Source organism: Aedes albopictus, chromosome 1, assembly GCF_035046485.1.
Source record: "Aedes albopictus strain Foshan chromosome 1, AalbF5, whole genome shotgun sequence".
In the NCBI taxonomy this organism is placed as follows: Eukaryota; Metazoa; Arthropoda; class Insecta; order Diptera; family Culicidae; genus Aedes; species Aedes albopictus.
In genome coordinates, this window is record NC_085136.1 from 319,576,310 (window position 1) to 319,593,101 (window position 16,792).

Here is a 16,792-nt window from a genome sequence, read left to right on the forward strand (position 1 = left end):
TTGAAAAATCATAACTCAAGAAGAAGCATCGTAGAAACATTTTTTTTCAAAATGAAAATAAAAGCCAAAAAAAAATTGAAGTGAAAAAAGTTTTCCACGGCTGCGAAAACTCATAAAGAAAAGCCGGAAAAACTATGCCCAAACTCGTCGAAAATTAAAAAAAAATGAGAAGGTTGCCCAAACCCGCGGAAAATTTTCAAAAAAACATATTTTTGAGAAGGTGTTTTCATAAGCGTTGATCGCTGAAATTTTTGGAATGCATTTATTTTGGTCAATTTTGCGAAATATGGTAATTTTTTTGCAAAAAGGACCATAACTCAAAAAACGGTAAAAAGTGCATTCCAAAAAATTCAGCGATCAAAGCTTATGAAAATACCTTCTCAAAAATATGTTTTTTTGAAAATTTTCCGCAAGTTTGGGCAGAGTTATTCAGGCTTTTCTTTATACATTTTCTCAACGGTGGAAAACTTTGTGGAAAACTTTTTCCACTTCATATTTTTTTGGACTTCTGAGAAAATTTGCTTTCATTTTCTAAAAAAAAACTTTTTTCTACTATGCTTCGTTTTTGAGTTATGTTTTTTTTTAAGTTAGTAGTGTCAAGGGAAAACAAAAAAAAAATCCACCTGGGTTTTCCGGGAAAATAGACGACCCTGAATTTTTTTCTTCCATTTTTTTTTCTTCTTATATTGATGAGCCCTGCCTATGGAAAAAGTTTCATGAACATCTGAGACCCTTTGGCCCAAACCCGTACGGTAATAAAAAAAAAATGCACTATATATGATCAAATTTAGTCAAATAAGAGTCACATAAACTTGTGAAGGACATGTTTACTACAAAGGATGATATATTCCTTCAAAGGTCTTAGCAGAAACACTATTTGAATTTCTACATGCATTTTCAGCAAAGTTCTTGAAAATACATTGCCTATTCAATTTTTGGTGACAAATACCTCAGAGGATTGTTTTTGTTTGTGTACTTCAACTAATGCTAATTCTGCACTAAATTGTTTTTATATTTATGTTGGTATATTTAGAAAATTCTTACCACCGTTCGTTTCGAATAAAAACCCAGGTTGATCATTGGTTAGAATTTTGGTAGATGTTTCTTTGCAACTTAGATAATACATGATAGTTTAAAGGCAGAATTTTCTATGTGTTGCGATGCACGCTGACGACATGAATATCACACGCACGCAATTTGGCCGTGTAATTCAGTCTGGTAGGCGATGGTTTGAGGCCATTTTTGAAATGGTGAAGGTAAAGCTCAAATGTTGACTAGTGATTTCTTTTTGGATGCCAATCAAAATATGGGGGTGGACTTGAGGATCGAAGAATATTTTTAAAAATTGGACCGGCCTAATATATAGGCGTAGCGAGGTGTACATGTACATAATATTACCCTTATTATTTTGAATGAATAAAATCTCTTAAAAATGTTGTTGGCGCGTTAACCGTGACCAATTTCGGTCGGTTCGGGTTGACTGTATCTCGTGGGGAATCGGACGAAAGGAATATACCGGTTGATTCTGATAATCACTTCTCTACACTTTATTCTATCCACTTTACACTACTATTTACACTACTGTTCACTACCTTTCACTACTTGGAATACTTTCACTTCGGTCGAGGTTGAATCCGCGGTGGTAAAAACAAGACTTGGCCGGGGCGCGTAGCGTAGTGGCTACACGTTCATTTCATAAGTGGATGGTCATGGGTTCGATCCCAGCCCCGGCACTTGCAATGTTTCGTCAATTGCTCTCCTCCGGAGAGCGGCTGACACCTGACCCTCTTCTGAGCATATGCTCTAACGGTCCCGGAAACTTTTAATATCGGCTAACTGCAACTCAAAATGGACCCCCAATCGGACTGGAAATGGAACTGGAACAAGAGCCACACAGCGATATCGTGCTCATCATTCTACCATGGACAGGGTAGAAAAGTGACAGCAGCGCAAAGGCCACTAATTAGAATTAGTGGTATTATAATAAAATACATTTAGGTGCTGTACAAAGTGTATGTGTAGCCGCCATTTGGAATCGCTCACGTGGTGCCCTAGTGGACAAAAGAGCTGTAAATTAGGTTAAGTGGTTGAAGACTAAAAAAAAAACAAGACTCACTCTGCGGTCGAACCTATCGCGTATTTATATGCGCACGTTGGCAGTCTAGAACATTCCCGCAATATCCCAGTACGTGTTCCAGACGCGGGAGGAAACTTCTAGAAGGAGCGCAGGTTGAACTCACAACACTGCTGTGGTGAGTTTCGGGTGAGTTACCACACTGGTGACGACGGCGACTGTGGGAGCCTCTCACTACCACTCACAGGTAACACTCACGCTTGCGATGGGAACTCACAGTTTCAGTGGCGTAGGCAGGGTGGGTGTAGAGGGTTCCGTTCTGATGAGTGCGGAGAATTGGTAGATGGTAGTAGCGTGCGTCTGGTACGTTGTAGGGAACTTCCATCGGGCTCTTTTGCGGTACGTTCCATATGGAACAAATATCAATCGAAGAAGTGCGTGTTTTAACAGAAAAAAAAGCTTAGAGCTGCTACACTGCCATAATAGGACAGATCGGTGAAGTACTAGATTTGTAGTAATGAGTTGAATTTTAGTATATGGTGAGAAGGTCAATTCTCGAGAGACGATCCAGCCAAGGGCTGAAAGTCTCTTTCATAAAGACAAATCAATCAATCAATCAATTCTCCTTTTCTGCAATGAAAAGGTACAAAAAGCGTGGGTATTATGATTCCTTGTCTAATTTGATGCTTTTTGAGCAAAACTTTAGGCAACAGTGTTGTTGTTTTGTCCATTTCTTGTGACATAAACAACACAGTTATCCAAAGCTTTGCTCAAACAGCATCAAATTAGGCAAGAAATCATAATACCCACGCTTTTTGAACCATTTCATTGCAGAAACGGAGAATTGACCATCTCACCATTCTAAAATTCAGCTCATTAATACAAATCTAGTACAACACTGAACGTGCCCCATTCTGCAAAGTGCCGTAAGCGCCATTTCAAATTTCGACGTATTTTGGCATATATCTGATATAATAATAACACTGTTGTATTCTTGCCATAAAATGATGCAAGCTCTAGTTGAAATCTAGCATCTATGCTACAAAATTTAGAGAATGATGCAGAGTTTGATGCATAATAACCAAAACTGTGTCAAAATTCTCAATGTCGCTTACGTCACTTTGCAGAATTACGGCAGTGCTTCGCGAATCACAGTCGAGTACTTCTCTTCTTCGCCAATTTGCGAATGAAAAAATGCGAGTCTTTTCGGCCCCAGTTGATCACAAGTGAGTTTTTTCTTGTAACTGCGTCTAGTGAGCTGCAATATTCGCAATCTGACACTCCTAGCTATCACTTCATGGGTGATAAATGTTTCTCTGACACATTTATTTTCTAGGAGCCATAACTATGTAAAGCTTTCGGTTGTTTGAATATTTGTATACAATCTACTGTTGGTTACTTTGAAATAAGATCAGTCAACAGGAAACAATAATATCACAAAGAGGTGAAGAAAAAACATGTCAGGGTGGATACAGAATTGCTTACACTCATACACATCCAGCAAAATGAAACCTCCCCTTTGCTCCTTTTTGGAAATTCTTATAATCAAATTTGCCATAACTACCTAGGTATACGTCACCTCCCAAAAGTGTCAGTAAAATATTTTGGGAAACAAATATTTTCTTTTTCTCTAGGCAAATGCTTTGTTTTCAAAATGCTTTGTTTTCAATCAACAAATCAAAAAAAACACAAAGAAGGCTCCAAGACTTCCAACTTGAAGTTGAACTTTTAGAATAACCTTTAGTACGCTGGATGCGTTTTGTCTACGAGCAAGTCTTTTGATATGTCACGCACGTTCTCCTGGGAACAAGTAAATTTCCACTCCAACATCATCACCCTCCGTTTTTGTGATGACCAAACCATGAAAGATGTGTAAGCCATTGGAAAGCATTGGTTCTTGCATTGGCTCTGCAACTCTATCGAACGAAGATAACTCAAACGATCAAATTTTTTTTCACTTCTCGCTTCCAGGCTCTCTAAATAGAATGTGTGTGCTGCTGGCTGAACCAACCCGATTGTTGTTGTCACCCACCCACATCGAAGCATTTGAATGATAGCAATAAATTCCATCCGCACTCTTCGGTCGGAAAATTTAATATTCATCTCGCACACTTCCGGTACATTTGTTTATCATCGCATGTGTAGTTCAGCTTCAGCTTCAGCTTCGGTTCTAGGAGTCTAGATCAGTGTTCTTTTTCTTTGCACCCCTGGTACAGGTGTGGCAACCCGAGCAAGAAGCTGAATTTTTTTTGGACCAATTCGCTTTCAAGTAGTTTTTAAAACCGTCATAAAACCAGGTTACTTTTTTTTTGGCTTTAGAATGGTGTTTTTAATGCTCAAGAGGCCGCAGTGACGAACGCTGTCGAACACTAAGCTGAGAAGAATGCTTTGTGTGCAAAAGTAACCAAATTTCTTTGACAAAATAAAAGGTTAAACTCTTCATCGAAAAAATATTAAAAAAGTAGGTATTTGATGTGGATGAATTCGAGCTGGATATCCGACCGCTCAGCATTCTTTTCGGGTTTCAGCGCCCCCTACGTCATTCGGAGTGTCGTCGTCGTCCTTCTCGTTTGGTATGAAGTGTTCAATGAACACAACTCAATCGGAAAAGAAAACAAGAACACTAACATGAGCATCAGCATCGAGAATGTCAAATATGCATGCCAGCCAGCGGTAGAGACACCAAGCGAGTGCGACACAGGAAAGGGGCTGTCCATAAACCACGTGGTCATTAGGGGGGGGGGGGGGTGGTTCGGCCAATGACCATTTTGTATGGACAAATAAAAAATTTTGTATGGACTAATGACCACGCGGGGGGGGGGGGGGGGGTTGAAAAGTCCCAAAAAAATGACCACGTGGTTTATGGACAGCCCCAAAATATATTTAAATTGTGTTATTTGTTTGGAACGTTCATGGAATAAATGGCATGAAGCCGTCAGCTAGGGTGCGTCTTTCTTGAAGGGTCATCCAAGTTGTTGAATGCTTCGTCTGTTTCAATTGACATGCAAAAATGTGAGAAAAATCACCAAAAATTCAAGTTATGAATTTTAAATTTCTGAGATGAACTTAGCATCGTCCACCCTAGCAAGCATCGACGCCGCATCGTTTGTGGAATGGGTTGGAAATGATGTGACTTCCAGCTTTTCTCACCCACACGGTCGGTGTATTCAATTGACACAGGTACACGGCGGCGGTGGCGGTACCATTGCTGTTGATTATTGTTCCGAACTTGGAGAGTTGAAAAAAAAAATGCACGCGCAAAAGGATTTATCTATCGGTTTTACTCTACACCGAGCAGCGGCAATCATTGCGCGGGTTTTCGAATGAATGCAGATGTGAACTAGGTTTTCTCGAACGGAAGACGAATTCGCGAGAAAATATGCGATGATGCTTAGAGTTTGCTCAAAATAGATATTTATGTTTGCATTGAAGTTGGGTTCTAAAAATAGGGAAACTGGCGCAAGCAATATGCAAAGGGTTGAGTAGAGCAGAGTACACTAGAGTAACAGAGAGTGGCAGAGAGTAGTAGATAGTAGCCTAGAGTGGCGTAGAGTAGCCTAGAGTAGCCCTAGAGTAGCCCTAGAGTAGCCCTAGAGTAGCCTAGAGTAGCCCTAGAGTAGCCTAGAGTAGCCTAGAGGAGCCTAGAGTAGGCTAGAGTAGCCGAGAGTAGCCGAGAGTAGCCGAGAGTAGCCGAGAGTAGCCGAGAGTAGCCCAGAGTAGCCTAGAGTAGCCAAGAGTATCCTAGAGTATCCTAGAGTAGGCTAGAGTAGCCGAGAGTAGCCTATAGTAGTCTTGAGTAGTTTCGAGTAGCCTAGAGTAGCCTAGAGTAGCCAAGGGTAGCCTAGAGTAGCCAAGAGTAGCCCTAGAGTAGCCCTAGAGTAGCCTAGAGTAGCCTAGAGTAGGCTAGAGTAGCCGAGAGTAGCCAAGAGTAGCCTAGAGTAGCCTAGAGTGGCCTTGAGTAGTCTAGAGTAGTCTAGAGTAACCTCAAATAGCCCAGAGTAGCCTAGCTTAGCCTAGAGTAGCCTATAGTAGTCTTGAGTAGTTTCAAGTAGCCTAGAGTAGCCTAGAGTAGCCTAGAGTAGCCAAGGGTAGCCTAGAGTAGCCAAGAGTAGCCCTAGAGTAGCCCTAGAGTAGCCTAGAGTAGCCTAGAGTAGGCTAGAGTAGCCGAGAGTAGCCAAAAGTAGCCTAGAGTAGCCTAGAGTGGCCTTGAGTAGTCTAGAGTAGTCTAGAGTAACCTCAAATAGCCCAGAGTAGCCTAGAGTAGTCTAGAGTAGCCAAGAGTAGCCTAGAGTAGCCTAGAGTAGCCCTAGAGTAGCCCTAGAGTAGCCTAGAGTAGCCCTAGAGTAGCCTAGAGTAGCCTAGAGGAGCCTAGAGTAGGCTAGAGTAGCCGAGAGTAGCCGAGACTAGCCGAGAGTAGCCTAGAGTAGCCTAGAGTAGCCAAGAGTATCCTAGAGTAGCCTAGAGTAGCCGAGAGTAGCCTAGAGTAGCCTAGAGTAAGCTAGAGTAGTCTAGAGTAGCCTATAGTAGTCTTGAGTAGTTTAGAGTAGCCTAGAGTAGCCTAGAGTAGCCTAGAGCAGCCTAGTAGCCTAGGGTAGCCAAGATTATCCTAGAGTAGCCTAGAGTAAGCTAGAGTAACCTAGGTATCAGAAGGCCGGCTCCAGAGGCACGTTATCCTCCATTTGGGACATTTGTGCCAAGAGTAGTCTAGAGTAGCCTAGAGTAGTCTAGAGTAGTTTAGAGTAGCCTAGAGAAACCTAGAGTAGCCTAGTAGCCTAGGGTAGCCAAGAGTATCATAGAGTAGTCTAGAGTAGCCTAGAGTAGCCGATAGTAACCGAGAATAGCCTAGAGTAGCCGAGAGTAGCCTAAAGTAGCCTCGAGTGGCCTAGAGTAGCCAAAAGTAGCATAAAGCAGCCTAGAGTAGCCTAGAGTAGCCGCGAGTTTAGGGAGCATTTTAATAGGTTTCAAGAAGTTCAGTTGGTTTCAGTTGGTTCGATCCGAATTTTAGGGAGTTTCAAGGGCATATCAGTGAATTTCTAGTGGTTTAAGGGAAGTTTGAAAAGATTTGAGGTGGTTTAATGGGCGTTTGAGGTTATTTCTCCCTAGAACGACCCCTGACTCAATTGAAACGTGTCTGAAACGCTCCTGATTCTTCCTGAGGTCTCGTGGAAGACCTTAAACGCCTCTTAAAACCTCTTGACATCCCCTGAAATGCTCCTACAATCTCCCGAATCATAATCAAGCTTCCCTAACTGAATCTTAATCCAATCTCTTGAAACCCTCGATGCCGTACAGCATCCCAAAAAACCCCTAATAGTCATCTGAAACCCCCTGAAACGCCACTGTCTGAAATTCCCTTGGAACCCCCTAAGATCACCCTGCTTCTATGGTGTCATCTGTAAGCATTGGCCAACCATGAACCGTAGGCTGGGAGTGTGGGTTGTAACAGAATTTATTAACTTTTATTGAAAACAACAAACTTTTTACAGAAAAACAAGTACTATAATTGTAACAATCACCCGTTCTCTAGATCTAACACCACTGTTTCTCGTCCAGCACCAGGCTCCCAATCTCTCCATCTCTCATTACATCATTTGAGTCCATCTCAGCAACACCGTCAACCTCAAACCACTCGTTAGAGTATGTTGGCTGAGAACTGGTGGTTCAGGGTTCACGCCAGACAGGAGTTGATTAGGCTGGAGTGTTACAGGGTTTGACTCCTCCTTAGAGCCACCATAGCAGCTTTTCAAATCTACTTGAAGGTCAACTTAAAACCCCGCAAATGCACTTCAGATCCTCTCTATATTAGTTCATAGCCACATCAGATCCTGAACAGAACTCTGTGACCATTTTCAGAGCCTCTACAGCTCTTAAAAATCTCTTTAAAAGTATTTCAAAGCCCCAGCACATGCTCGCCAAAGCCAAATTAGCTCTTCAAGTATTTTGAAGCTGTTAAGGGTCTTCGTAGAACATTTTAAAGCGTTACAGAAGAAATTCATGAACCCTGCAGAAGTTCTCTAAAAGCTCGACAGAATCTCGTTTTATGTTCATAGAGCCTTCCCACTGCCTGTACAAAATACTAAAGAAGCATTTCCAAGCTTCTATTGCAGTCATAAAGCCTCTACTGAACCTCTGTTAAAACTTCAAAGTCTTCAGTCGCTTTTAAATAGCACTTTTAAACTTCAGCAGATGATTTCAAAACCACTGCATAAGGTTTTCAGAGCCAGAACATGAGTGGCTCAAAGCTACTGGAAAAAGCTAGAGTCCCTAGAGTAACACTTCAGTGCATGTACAGAAACTCTTCATACCCTGAAAAAACTCTACAGAAGCACGTTAAGGACTTTGCAGAAGCTTACAAAACTCTTCAACTTCAAAGTCGCTACTCAGAGCCTTTAAAAGTCAAAGTAAGAGCTTTTCAAAACTTCTAAAGCGACTGTTTTGGGTTCTTACAGAATCCATTCAAAGCATTTGTCATAGTTCTTTAAAGCCTTGAGATGCTCCAGTTCTTTAATGCTCTTGAGATGCTCCACAAAATCTTCGCATATTCTGTACAAACCTCCACAGAGGCACACTTCAAAGCTTCTGCATAAGGTCTCCTAAGGCTCTACAGGTGCTTCTTAAAGCTTTTGCAGAACTCTTCAGAGGCTTTCCAGAAGAATGAAAGGGGATTCTGACTCCAATCTTGAGAGGGATGTGACTCAAACACTGAGAGAATTTTGACTCAAATGCTTAAAAAGTTCTGACTCGAATCTGAGGGGTTCTGACTCGAATCTGAGGGGTTCTGACTCGAATCCTGTGAAAATTCTGACTCGCATCCTGAGAGGATCTGGACTTTTATTAAGAGAGAAATATGACGTGAACCCTGAAAGGATTCTGACTTGGATCCGGAGAGGATTACTCATATCCTAAAAGGATACTGACACAAATCCTGATAGGGTCCTGTCTCAAATCCTTGGAGAATTCTGAATCGAGTTCCAAGAGTCTTCCAACTCGAATCCTGGGGGAGCTCTGATTTGAAATCTGAGAAAACCCTGACACAGAGCTCTTCTTAGTCTGTACTGAAGTTATGTCAAATCTCCACTTAAGTTTTTGAGAACCACTCTTCAGTAGGTTTTCAAGTACGCTTCAGAATTTATAAAAAGCTATACAGAAGCACTTCAAAACCTCTGTACCCAAGCAACACACATGTTATATTAAAGTTACGGCAGCGCAAGTTTTGGTTGTATAGAAGTTTATTTTACGTTATTTAAACACAATGTTAAAATTACGTCAAATATACTTCTATACAACCAAAACTTGCGCTGTCGTAACTCTATTATAACATGTGTGTTGCTTGGGTAGAAGCTATTAACAGGCAAGAGAAGCTTTCCAAAGACCCTTATTTGGCAACTTTGGTAATGAGTCGGTACTGCCTAAACAGAAAATGGATTTCAAGTTTGTTAAGAAGATTAGGAAGGGCGAGTTGTTGAAAGTTTCAAATGGTGCATCATCTGGGGTTTCTGAGTGCTTTGAAGAAAGTTCGGGATTTCGGGGAGCAAATTCAGAGGAGTTTCAAGGCAGTTCAGGTCGTTTCAGGAGGTTTTAGAGCCGTTACAGACAATCAGGGACTTTTTCGAGATGTTTCGCAGGCAGCAGAGGCAGAGCAGAAGCAGAGCAGAAGCAGAGCAGCAGCAGAGCAGAAGCAGAGCAGAAGCAGAGCAGAAGCAGAGCAGAAGCAGAGCAGAAGCAGAGCAGAAGCAGAGCAGAAGCAGAGCAGAAGCAGAGCAGAAGCAGAGCAGAAGCAGAGCAGAAGCAGAGCAGAAGCAGAGCAGAAGCAGAGCAGAAGCAGAGCAGAAGCAGAGCAGAAGCAGAGCAGAAGCAGAGCAGAAGCAGAGCAGAAGCAGAGCAGAAGCAGAGCAGAAGCAGAGCAGAAGCAGAGCAGAAGCAGAGCAGAAGCAGAGCAGAAGCAGAGCAGAAGCAGAGCAGAAGCAGAGCAGAAGCAGAGCAGAAGCAGAGCAGAAGCAGAGCAGAAGCAGAGCAGAAGCAGAGCAGAAGCAGAGCAGAAGCAGAGCAGAAGCAGAGCAGAAGCAGAGCAGAAGCAGAGCAGAAGCAGAGCAGAAGCAGAGCAGAAACAGAGCAGAAGCAGAGCAGAAGCAGAGCAGAAGCAGAGCAGAAGCAGAGCAGAAGCAGAGCAGAAGCAGAGCAGAAGCAGAGCAGAAGCAGAGCAGAAGCAGAGCAGAAGCAGAGCAGAAGCAGAGCAGAAGCAGAGCAGAAGCAGAGCAGAAGCAGAGCAGAAGCAGAGCAGAAGCAGAGCAGAAGCAGAGCAGAAGCAGAGCAGAAGCAGAGCAGAAGCAGAGCAGAAGCAGAGCAGAAGCAGAGCAGAAGCAGAGCAGAAGCAGAGCAGAAGCAGAGCAGAAGCAGAGCAGAAGCAGAGCAGAAGCAGAGCAGAAGCAGAGCAGAAGCAGAGCAGAAGCAGAGCAGAAGCAGAGCAGAAGCAGAGCAGAAGCAGAGCAGAAGCAGAGCAGAAGCAGAGCAGAAGCAGAGCAGAAGCAGAGCAGAAGCAGAGCAGAAGCAGAGCAGAAGCAGAGCAGAAGCAGAGCAGAAGCAGAGCAGAAGCAGAGCAGAAGCAGAGCAGAAGCAGAGCAGAAGCAGAGCAGAAGCAGAGCAGAAGCAGAGCAGAAGCAGAGCAGAAGCAGAGCAGAAGCAGAGCAGAAGCAGAGCAGAAGCAGAGCAGAAGCAGAGCAGAAGCAGAGCAGAAGCAGAGCAGAAGCAGAGCAGAAGCAGAGCAGAAGCAGAGCAGAAGCAGAGCAGAAGCAGAGCAGAAGCAGAGCAGAAGCAGAGCAGAAGCAGAGCAGAAGCAGAGCAGAAGCAGAGCAGAAGCAGAGCAGAAGCAGAGCAGAAGCAGAGCAGAAGCAGAGCAGAAGCAGAGCAGAAGCAGAGCAGAAGCAGAGCAGAAGCAGAGCAGAAGCAGAGCAGAAGCAGAGCAGAAGCAGAGCATAAGCAGAGCATAAGCAGAGCAGAAGTAGAGCAGAAGCAGAGCAGAAGCAGAGCTGAAGCAAAGCAGAAGCAGAGCAGAAGCAGAGCAGAAGCAGAGCAGAAGCAGAGCAGAAGCAGAGCAGAAGCAGAGCAGAAGCAGAGCAGAAGCAGAGCAGAAGCAGAACAGAAGCAGAACGAAAGCAGAAGCAGAGCAGAAGCAGAGCAGAAGCAGAGCAGAAGCAGAGCAGAAGCAGAGCAGAAGCAGAGCAGAAGCAGAGCAGAAGCAGAGCAGAAGCAGAGCAGAAGCAGAGCAGAAGCAGAGCAGAAGCAGAGCAGAAGCAGAGCAGAAGCAGAGCAGAAGCAGAGCAGAAGCAGAGCAGAATCAGAGCAGAAGCAGAGCAGAAGCAGAGCAGAAGCAGAGCAGAAGCAGAGCAGAAGCAGAGCAGAAGCAGAGCAGAAGCAGAGCAGAAGCAGAGCAGAAGCAAAGCAGAAGCAGAGCAGAAGCAGAGCAGAAGCAGAGCAGAAGCAGAACAGAAGCAGAACGAAAGCAGAAGCAGAGCAGAAGCAGAGCAGAAGCAGAGCAGAAGCAGAGCAGAAGCAGAGCAGAAGCAGAGCAGAAGCAGAGCAGAAGCAGAGCAGAAGCAGAGCAGAAGCAGAGCAGAAGCAGAGCAGAAGCAGAGCAGAAGCAGAGCAGAAGCAGAGCAGAAGCAGAGCAGAAGCAGAGCAGAAGCAGAGCAGAAGCAGAGCAGAAGCAGAGCAGAAGCAGAGCAGAAGCAGAGCAGAAGCAGAGCAGAAGCAGAGCAGAAGCAGAGCAGAAGCAGAGCAGAAGCAGAGCAGAAGCAGAGCAGAAGCAGAGCAGAAGCAGAGCAGAAGCAGAGCAGAAGCAGAGCAGAAGCAGAGCAGAAGCAGAGCAGAAGCAGAGCAGAAGCAGAGCAGAAGCAGAGCAGAAGCAGAGCAGAAGCAGAGCAGAAGCAGAGCAGAAGCAGAGCAGAAGCAGAGCAGAAGCAGAGCAGAAGCAGAGCAGAAGCAGAGCAGAAGCAGAGCAGAAGCAGAGCAGAAGCAGAGCAGAAGCAGAGCAGAAGCAGAGCAGAAGCAGAGCAGAAGCAGAGCAGAAGCAAAGCAGAAGCAGAGCAGAAGCAGAGCAGAAGCAGAGCAGAAGCAGAGCAGAAGCAGAGCAGAAGCAGAGCAGAAGCAGAGCAGAAGCAGAGCAGAAGCAGAACGAAAGCAGAAGCAAAGCAGAAGCAGAGCAGAAGCAGAGCAGAAGCAGAGCAGAAGCGGAGCAGAAGCAGAGCAGAAGCAGAGCAGAAGCAGAGCAGAAGCAGAGCAGAAGCAGAGCAACAGCAGAAGTAGAGGCAGAGCAGAGCAGCAGCAGAGCAGCAGCAGAGCAGAAGCAGAGCAGAAGCAGAGCAGAGGCAGAGCAGAAACAGAGCTGAAGCAGAGCAGAAGTAGAGCAGAAGCAGAGCAGAAGCAGAGCAGAAGCAGAGCAGAAGCAAAGCAGAAGCAGAGCAGAAGCAGAGCAGAAGCAGAGCAGAATCAGAGCAGAAGCAGAGCAGAAGCAGAGCAGAAGCAGAGCAGAAGCAGAGCAGAAGCAGAGCAGAAGCAGAGCAGAAGCAGAGCAGAAGCAGAGCAGAAGCAGAGCAGAAGCAGAGCAGAAGCAAAGCAGAAGCAGAGCAGAAGCAGAGCAGAAGCAGAGCAGAAGCAGAACAGAAGCAGAACGAAAGCAGAAGCAGAGCAGAAGCAGAGCAGAAGCAGAGCAGAAGCAGAGCAGAAGCAGAGCAGAAGCAGAGCAGAAGCAGAGCAGAAGCAGAGCAGAAGCAGAGCAGAAGCAGAGCAGAAGCAGAGCAGAAGCAGAGCAGAAGCAGAGCAGAAGCAGAGCAGAAGCAGAGCAGAAGCAGAGCAGAAGCAAAGCAGAAGCAGAGCAGAAGCAGAGCAGAAGCAGAGCAGAAGCAGAGCAGAAGCAGAGCAGAAGCAGAGCAGAAGCAGAGCAGAAGCAGAGCAGAAGCAGAGCAGAAGCAGAGCAGAAGCAGAACGAAAGCAGAGCAGAAGCAGAACGAAAGCAGAAGCAAAGCAGAAGCAGAGCAGAAGCAGAGCAGAAGCAGAGCAGAAGCAGAGCAGAAGCAGAGCAGAAGTGGAGCAGAAGCAGAGCAGAAGCAGAGCAGAAGCAGAGCAGAAGCAGAGCAGAAGCAGAGCAGAAGCAGAGCAACAGCAGAAGTAGAGGCAGAGCAGAGCAGCAGCAGAGCAGAAGCAGAGCAGAAGCAAAGCATAAGCAGAGCAGAAACAGAGGGGTTTCAAGGATATTGGAAAAAGAGGAGTTTCAAAAGAGCTCCAAGAAGTTAAAGTCTTCCAAGGGATTTCATGGAGCTTGATGACATCCCCTCGAACCAAGAGCTTCAAGGGGGTTTCAAAAGTCCCAATGCGTTTCAGTGAATGTAAGAGGGCTCAAAAGAAGACTACGGGGTCTCAGGTAGGTTTTCTGAGGGGTTACAAGGCGCTTCGAGAAGTTTCAGAAAGTCACTTTTAGGCTCTCTACAGCCTTCAAGGTAAGTCTACAGAGATCTCAGGGACGATTTTGCACGAATTCCAGAAGCTTTCAGTACAGTTCAAGAACGGTGCCGTATTCAAGTGGGTGTTTGAGTGGGATTTAATAGAGTTCAGAGTCTACAGGGTGGCTCCAGGGAGGATAAGATGATTCAAGGCATTACAAGAGGCATTTTCTGGGGGTATCGGGGGGCTTCGGTATGACGAGGACTCAAGATGATTTTCTAAGGTGATTCAAGAGACTCCAAGCCGTTCCGTTGAGTTTCAGGGGGCTTCAGTTAACTTTACGGGAAGTCTAAGGAAGTTTCTGAGGAACTTCAAGGTGATAAGATGTTGTTCAATGAATTTAAGAAGGTGACAGCAAAACGTATACGCAACACAGTAAAAAATCATTAGCTATGCTTGTAGATTGGGTGAATTATACTCAAAGGAGTTCAAGAAGTCTCGTAACTTACTGCTTGTGGCTGTAGTACTGAACCTATTCGTTTGAACACGAATGTGGTTCAGTACTATTTCCAATAATCACTAGAAATGAATGCTTGTAGATCCAGTGGCCTGCTCATAAAAACTCTTGGATATCTCTAGGCTCACTCTCGCTCCAACTCAAACTTGTAATAAACACGCTTGATTCTACTTCTACCAAGTCCAATCAAAACCAAATCGTCAACAACTATTCAGAAGCAAGTGCTTCCACTAAACCACAATCACGAGAAGTGAATTCCTCTTAAAACAAAAACCCCACTAATCCATCTTCATCTCGCTGTTCTTCTTTCCCACATGTTTCCACTCCGTCCGGAATCGCAACTTCAACACCAACCATTTCCGGACCGGGACCTAACCAACCGACAACGGACGGGGACGATAACACGACAACCAACCGAAATGAAACCACACCAAAAAAAATCCCCCGTTGTAGCCATTGGGAAACGGTGCCTCTACGACAGCCACTGCATCCCGAACGCTTACTGCAAAGGACAAATGATCTGTACGTGCAAGCGGGAATTCGGCTATCTCGCGCCGGATAAGTGGTCATGCCAAGGTAATTTATCAAAATCTTCCCTCCCTCGGGGCGCTGTGCTGATTCTGTCCTTCGGAGGTGGATTTTCTCCCGGATTCGAGGTGTAACGTTGGTTTCAACTAAATTGCCATCATTATGTAGTTTCAAGATTGTAAACTTCGTCAAAAATTTGAGAAGAACAGCATACAAGCTATTGACCAGCGTACCCTGACCTACAGAAAAATCCCATAAATATCCCTACAAAAAAAACTCCCAACTCGATGCCCAGAGAGAGGGCACTAATTTATCCTCTTGATTACAGCGTCAGCGGCAGACTCGCTGCATCGCCGGAAACCCACGACGATACTACCGACGATGACGACTCCGGCAGCAACCATGGCCGCCGCGCTCCTGGAAGCCGCCTCCGCTTCCGTGGGAGGAGTAATCATTATTCCACTTCTTCTCGTTAGCAGCTGGCAGTTGGAGATAAATTTATTTACAGTTTGATTGGATTAAAAATAAGCAGCGGCAGATGGGTGTGCACAGTGCCGCGTACCCTGAGGCAGGATCCTTCCGGAAATATTGTACCCGTCGCCACCACCAGCAACTTAAATCCAACCAAGACTTCGTGTTCCAGTCAACCAAAAGCTAGCTGGCCACGATACAGAATCAGACACCAATGCCACGCCACTACAACTGTACAGTGCAGCAGTCCAAGTCAAGTCAAGTCAGCGTGAGCCACTGCAATCATACATTACGTATTTGGTGCATGGCGTTTTTCTTACTCACCCGAGGACCCAGCTGCCCAAAATTTGCGAAGATTGGTTGCGGACACGGAGGGAAATTTTGCAGTCGTGGTTGAGATTTGTTATTTAGGGTAGATGTTAATTGTTAAGGTTAAGGGGGTCATGTTCAATAAAAACAAAAGTATTATTAAAACAAAAAATCTTCATTCCGAAAAAATCAGTTCAACCGAAGTCCCGCTGTAAAAGCTTTTCAGAGTTAGAAGCTCTTTGCTACCTCTACAGAATTTCTTCAGATTCTATTGAAATTCTTCAAGGCTTCTTCGGAAGCTCGGCAAAGCCTCTACTGGAGATCTTCTGAACTTCTGCAGAAGCTCTTCAGAGTCAGCAATGTTTCAAGACGTCTCAGGAGCAGGTGAACTCAGAGAGTTCCAGAGAAGTTTCAAAGGGGCTTCGGGCGTCTCATGGTATAGCAGAGGGTTCCAGGGGAGCTCAGGAACGTTGCAGAGGGTATCGGGAAGATCGAGAGAAGTTTTAAGGGAGCTCTATGGCGTCACATGGGGTTCCAGAAGGTTCCAGGGTGTCAGAAGCGTTTCAGGGGGTCTCGGGGGGTTGCAAGAGGTAGCATGATGCCTTAGAGGTATTTCAGAACGGTTTAAGGAAGTTCCCGGAGTTCTCAGAGGATTTCAAGGGTTTCCAGGAGGTCTCAGGGGTTTTAGTGGATCTCAAGAGCGTTTCAGAGATTCCCGAGGTTTTCAGGGGGTACCATGAGGTCTCAGAGGTGTATCAGGACGTCTCAGGGGCGTTTGAGGGATATCTGAAGGCTCCAGGGAGTTTTACGGAGCATTATAAAGTATCCGTCTACCTCAAGGGATTTTAAGGGAGTCTCAGGAGCGTTTGAGGGCATCTCTGGGGCGTATCAAGGGGTCTTAGGAGGTTTCACGGGGCTACCAGTCGATCTCAGGAGTTTTCAAAGCAGTACCAGGAGGTACCCAAGGCGTTTCAGGGTATTTTGCTGAAGTTATAGGGCGTATCAGGTAGTCTCAGAGGGTCGCTATGGAATTTCTAGGGGATTTCACGTGCATTTCAGGAGGTTTCAGGTATGATCATGAAGTTCCCTGAATCCCTTGAGCCCTCTTATATTTCTTGGAAGCCTACCCCTGCATTCTTTGAAGCCCAGTGCCATTATTCCAGAGCCCCTACAGATGCTAACAAAATCACTTCATAAGCTCTCCGCACTCTAACCAAAATGTTTGCTCAACCATTAAAGATGCTCGTCTAAGCTATTGAGAAAGTTTTCCAGATTCAGATCCATAGTCACTACTGATGCACTTTTTAGAGCCCTAACGGAAACATCATTGAGCCCCTAAAGTCTGTGCAACAGAGCTCTTCAAGAGTCTCTGCTAAAGCTTTTTGTCGAGTTACTGCGGAGGACCTCCAGCCACGGCCACTGAGGAAATCTTTTAAAGGTCGGAGCTCTTCATGAGG

General features: G+C 45.1%; 1 protein-coding gene across 1 annotated transcript in view; it reads left to right on the forward strand.

The window, feature by feature from the left end:
- The window catches only part of LOC109398362 (uncharacterized), a 46,567-nt gene extending 31,104 nt beyond the window's left edge, over positions 1–15,463 (forward strand). The window contains exons 3-4 of the mRNA XM_019670710.3: positions 14,481–14,603; positions 14,884–15,463. Of these exons, the coding sequence (XP_019526255.3) occupies positions 14,481–14,603; positions 14,884–15,068 (308 nt within the window). The 3' untranslated portion in view covers positions 15,069–15,463. The remainder of the gene's footprint in view (positions 1–14,480; positions 14,604–14,883) is intronic.
- The last annotated feature ends 1,329 nt before the right edge of the window (positions 15,464–16,792 follow it).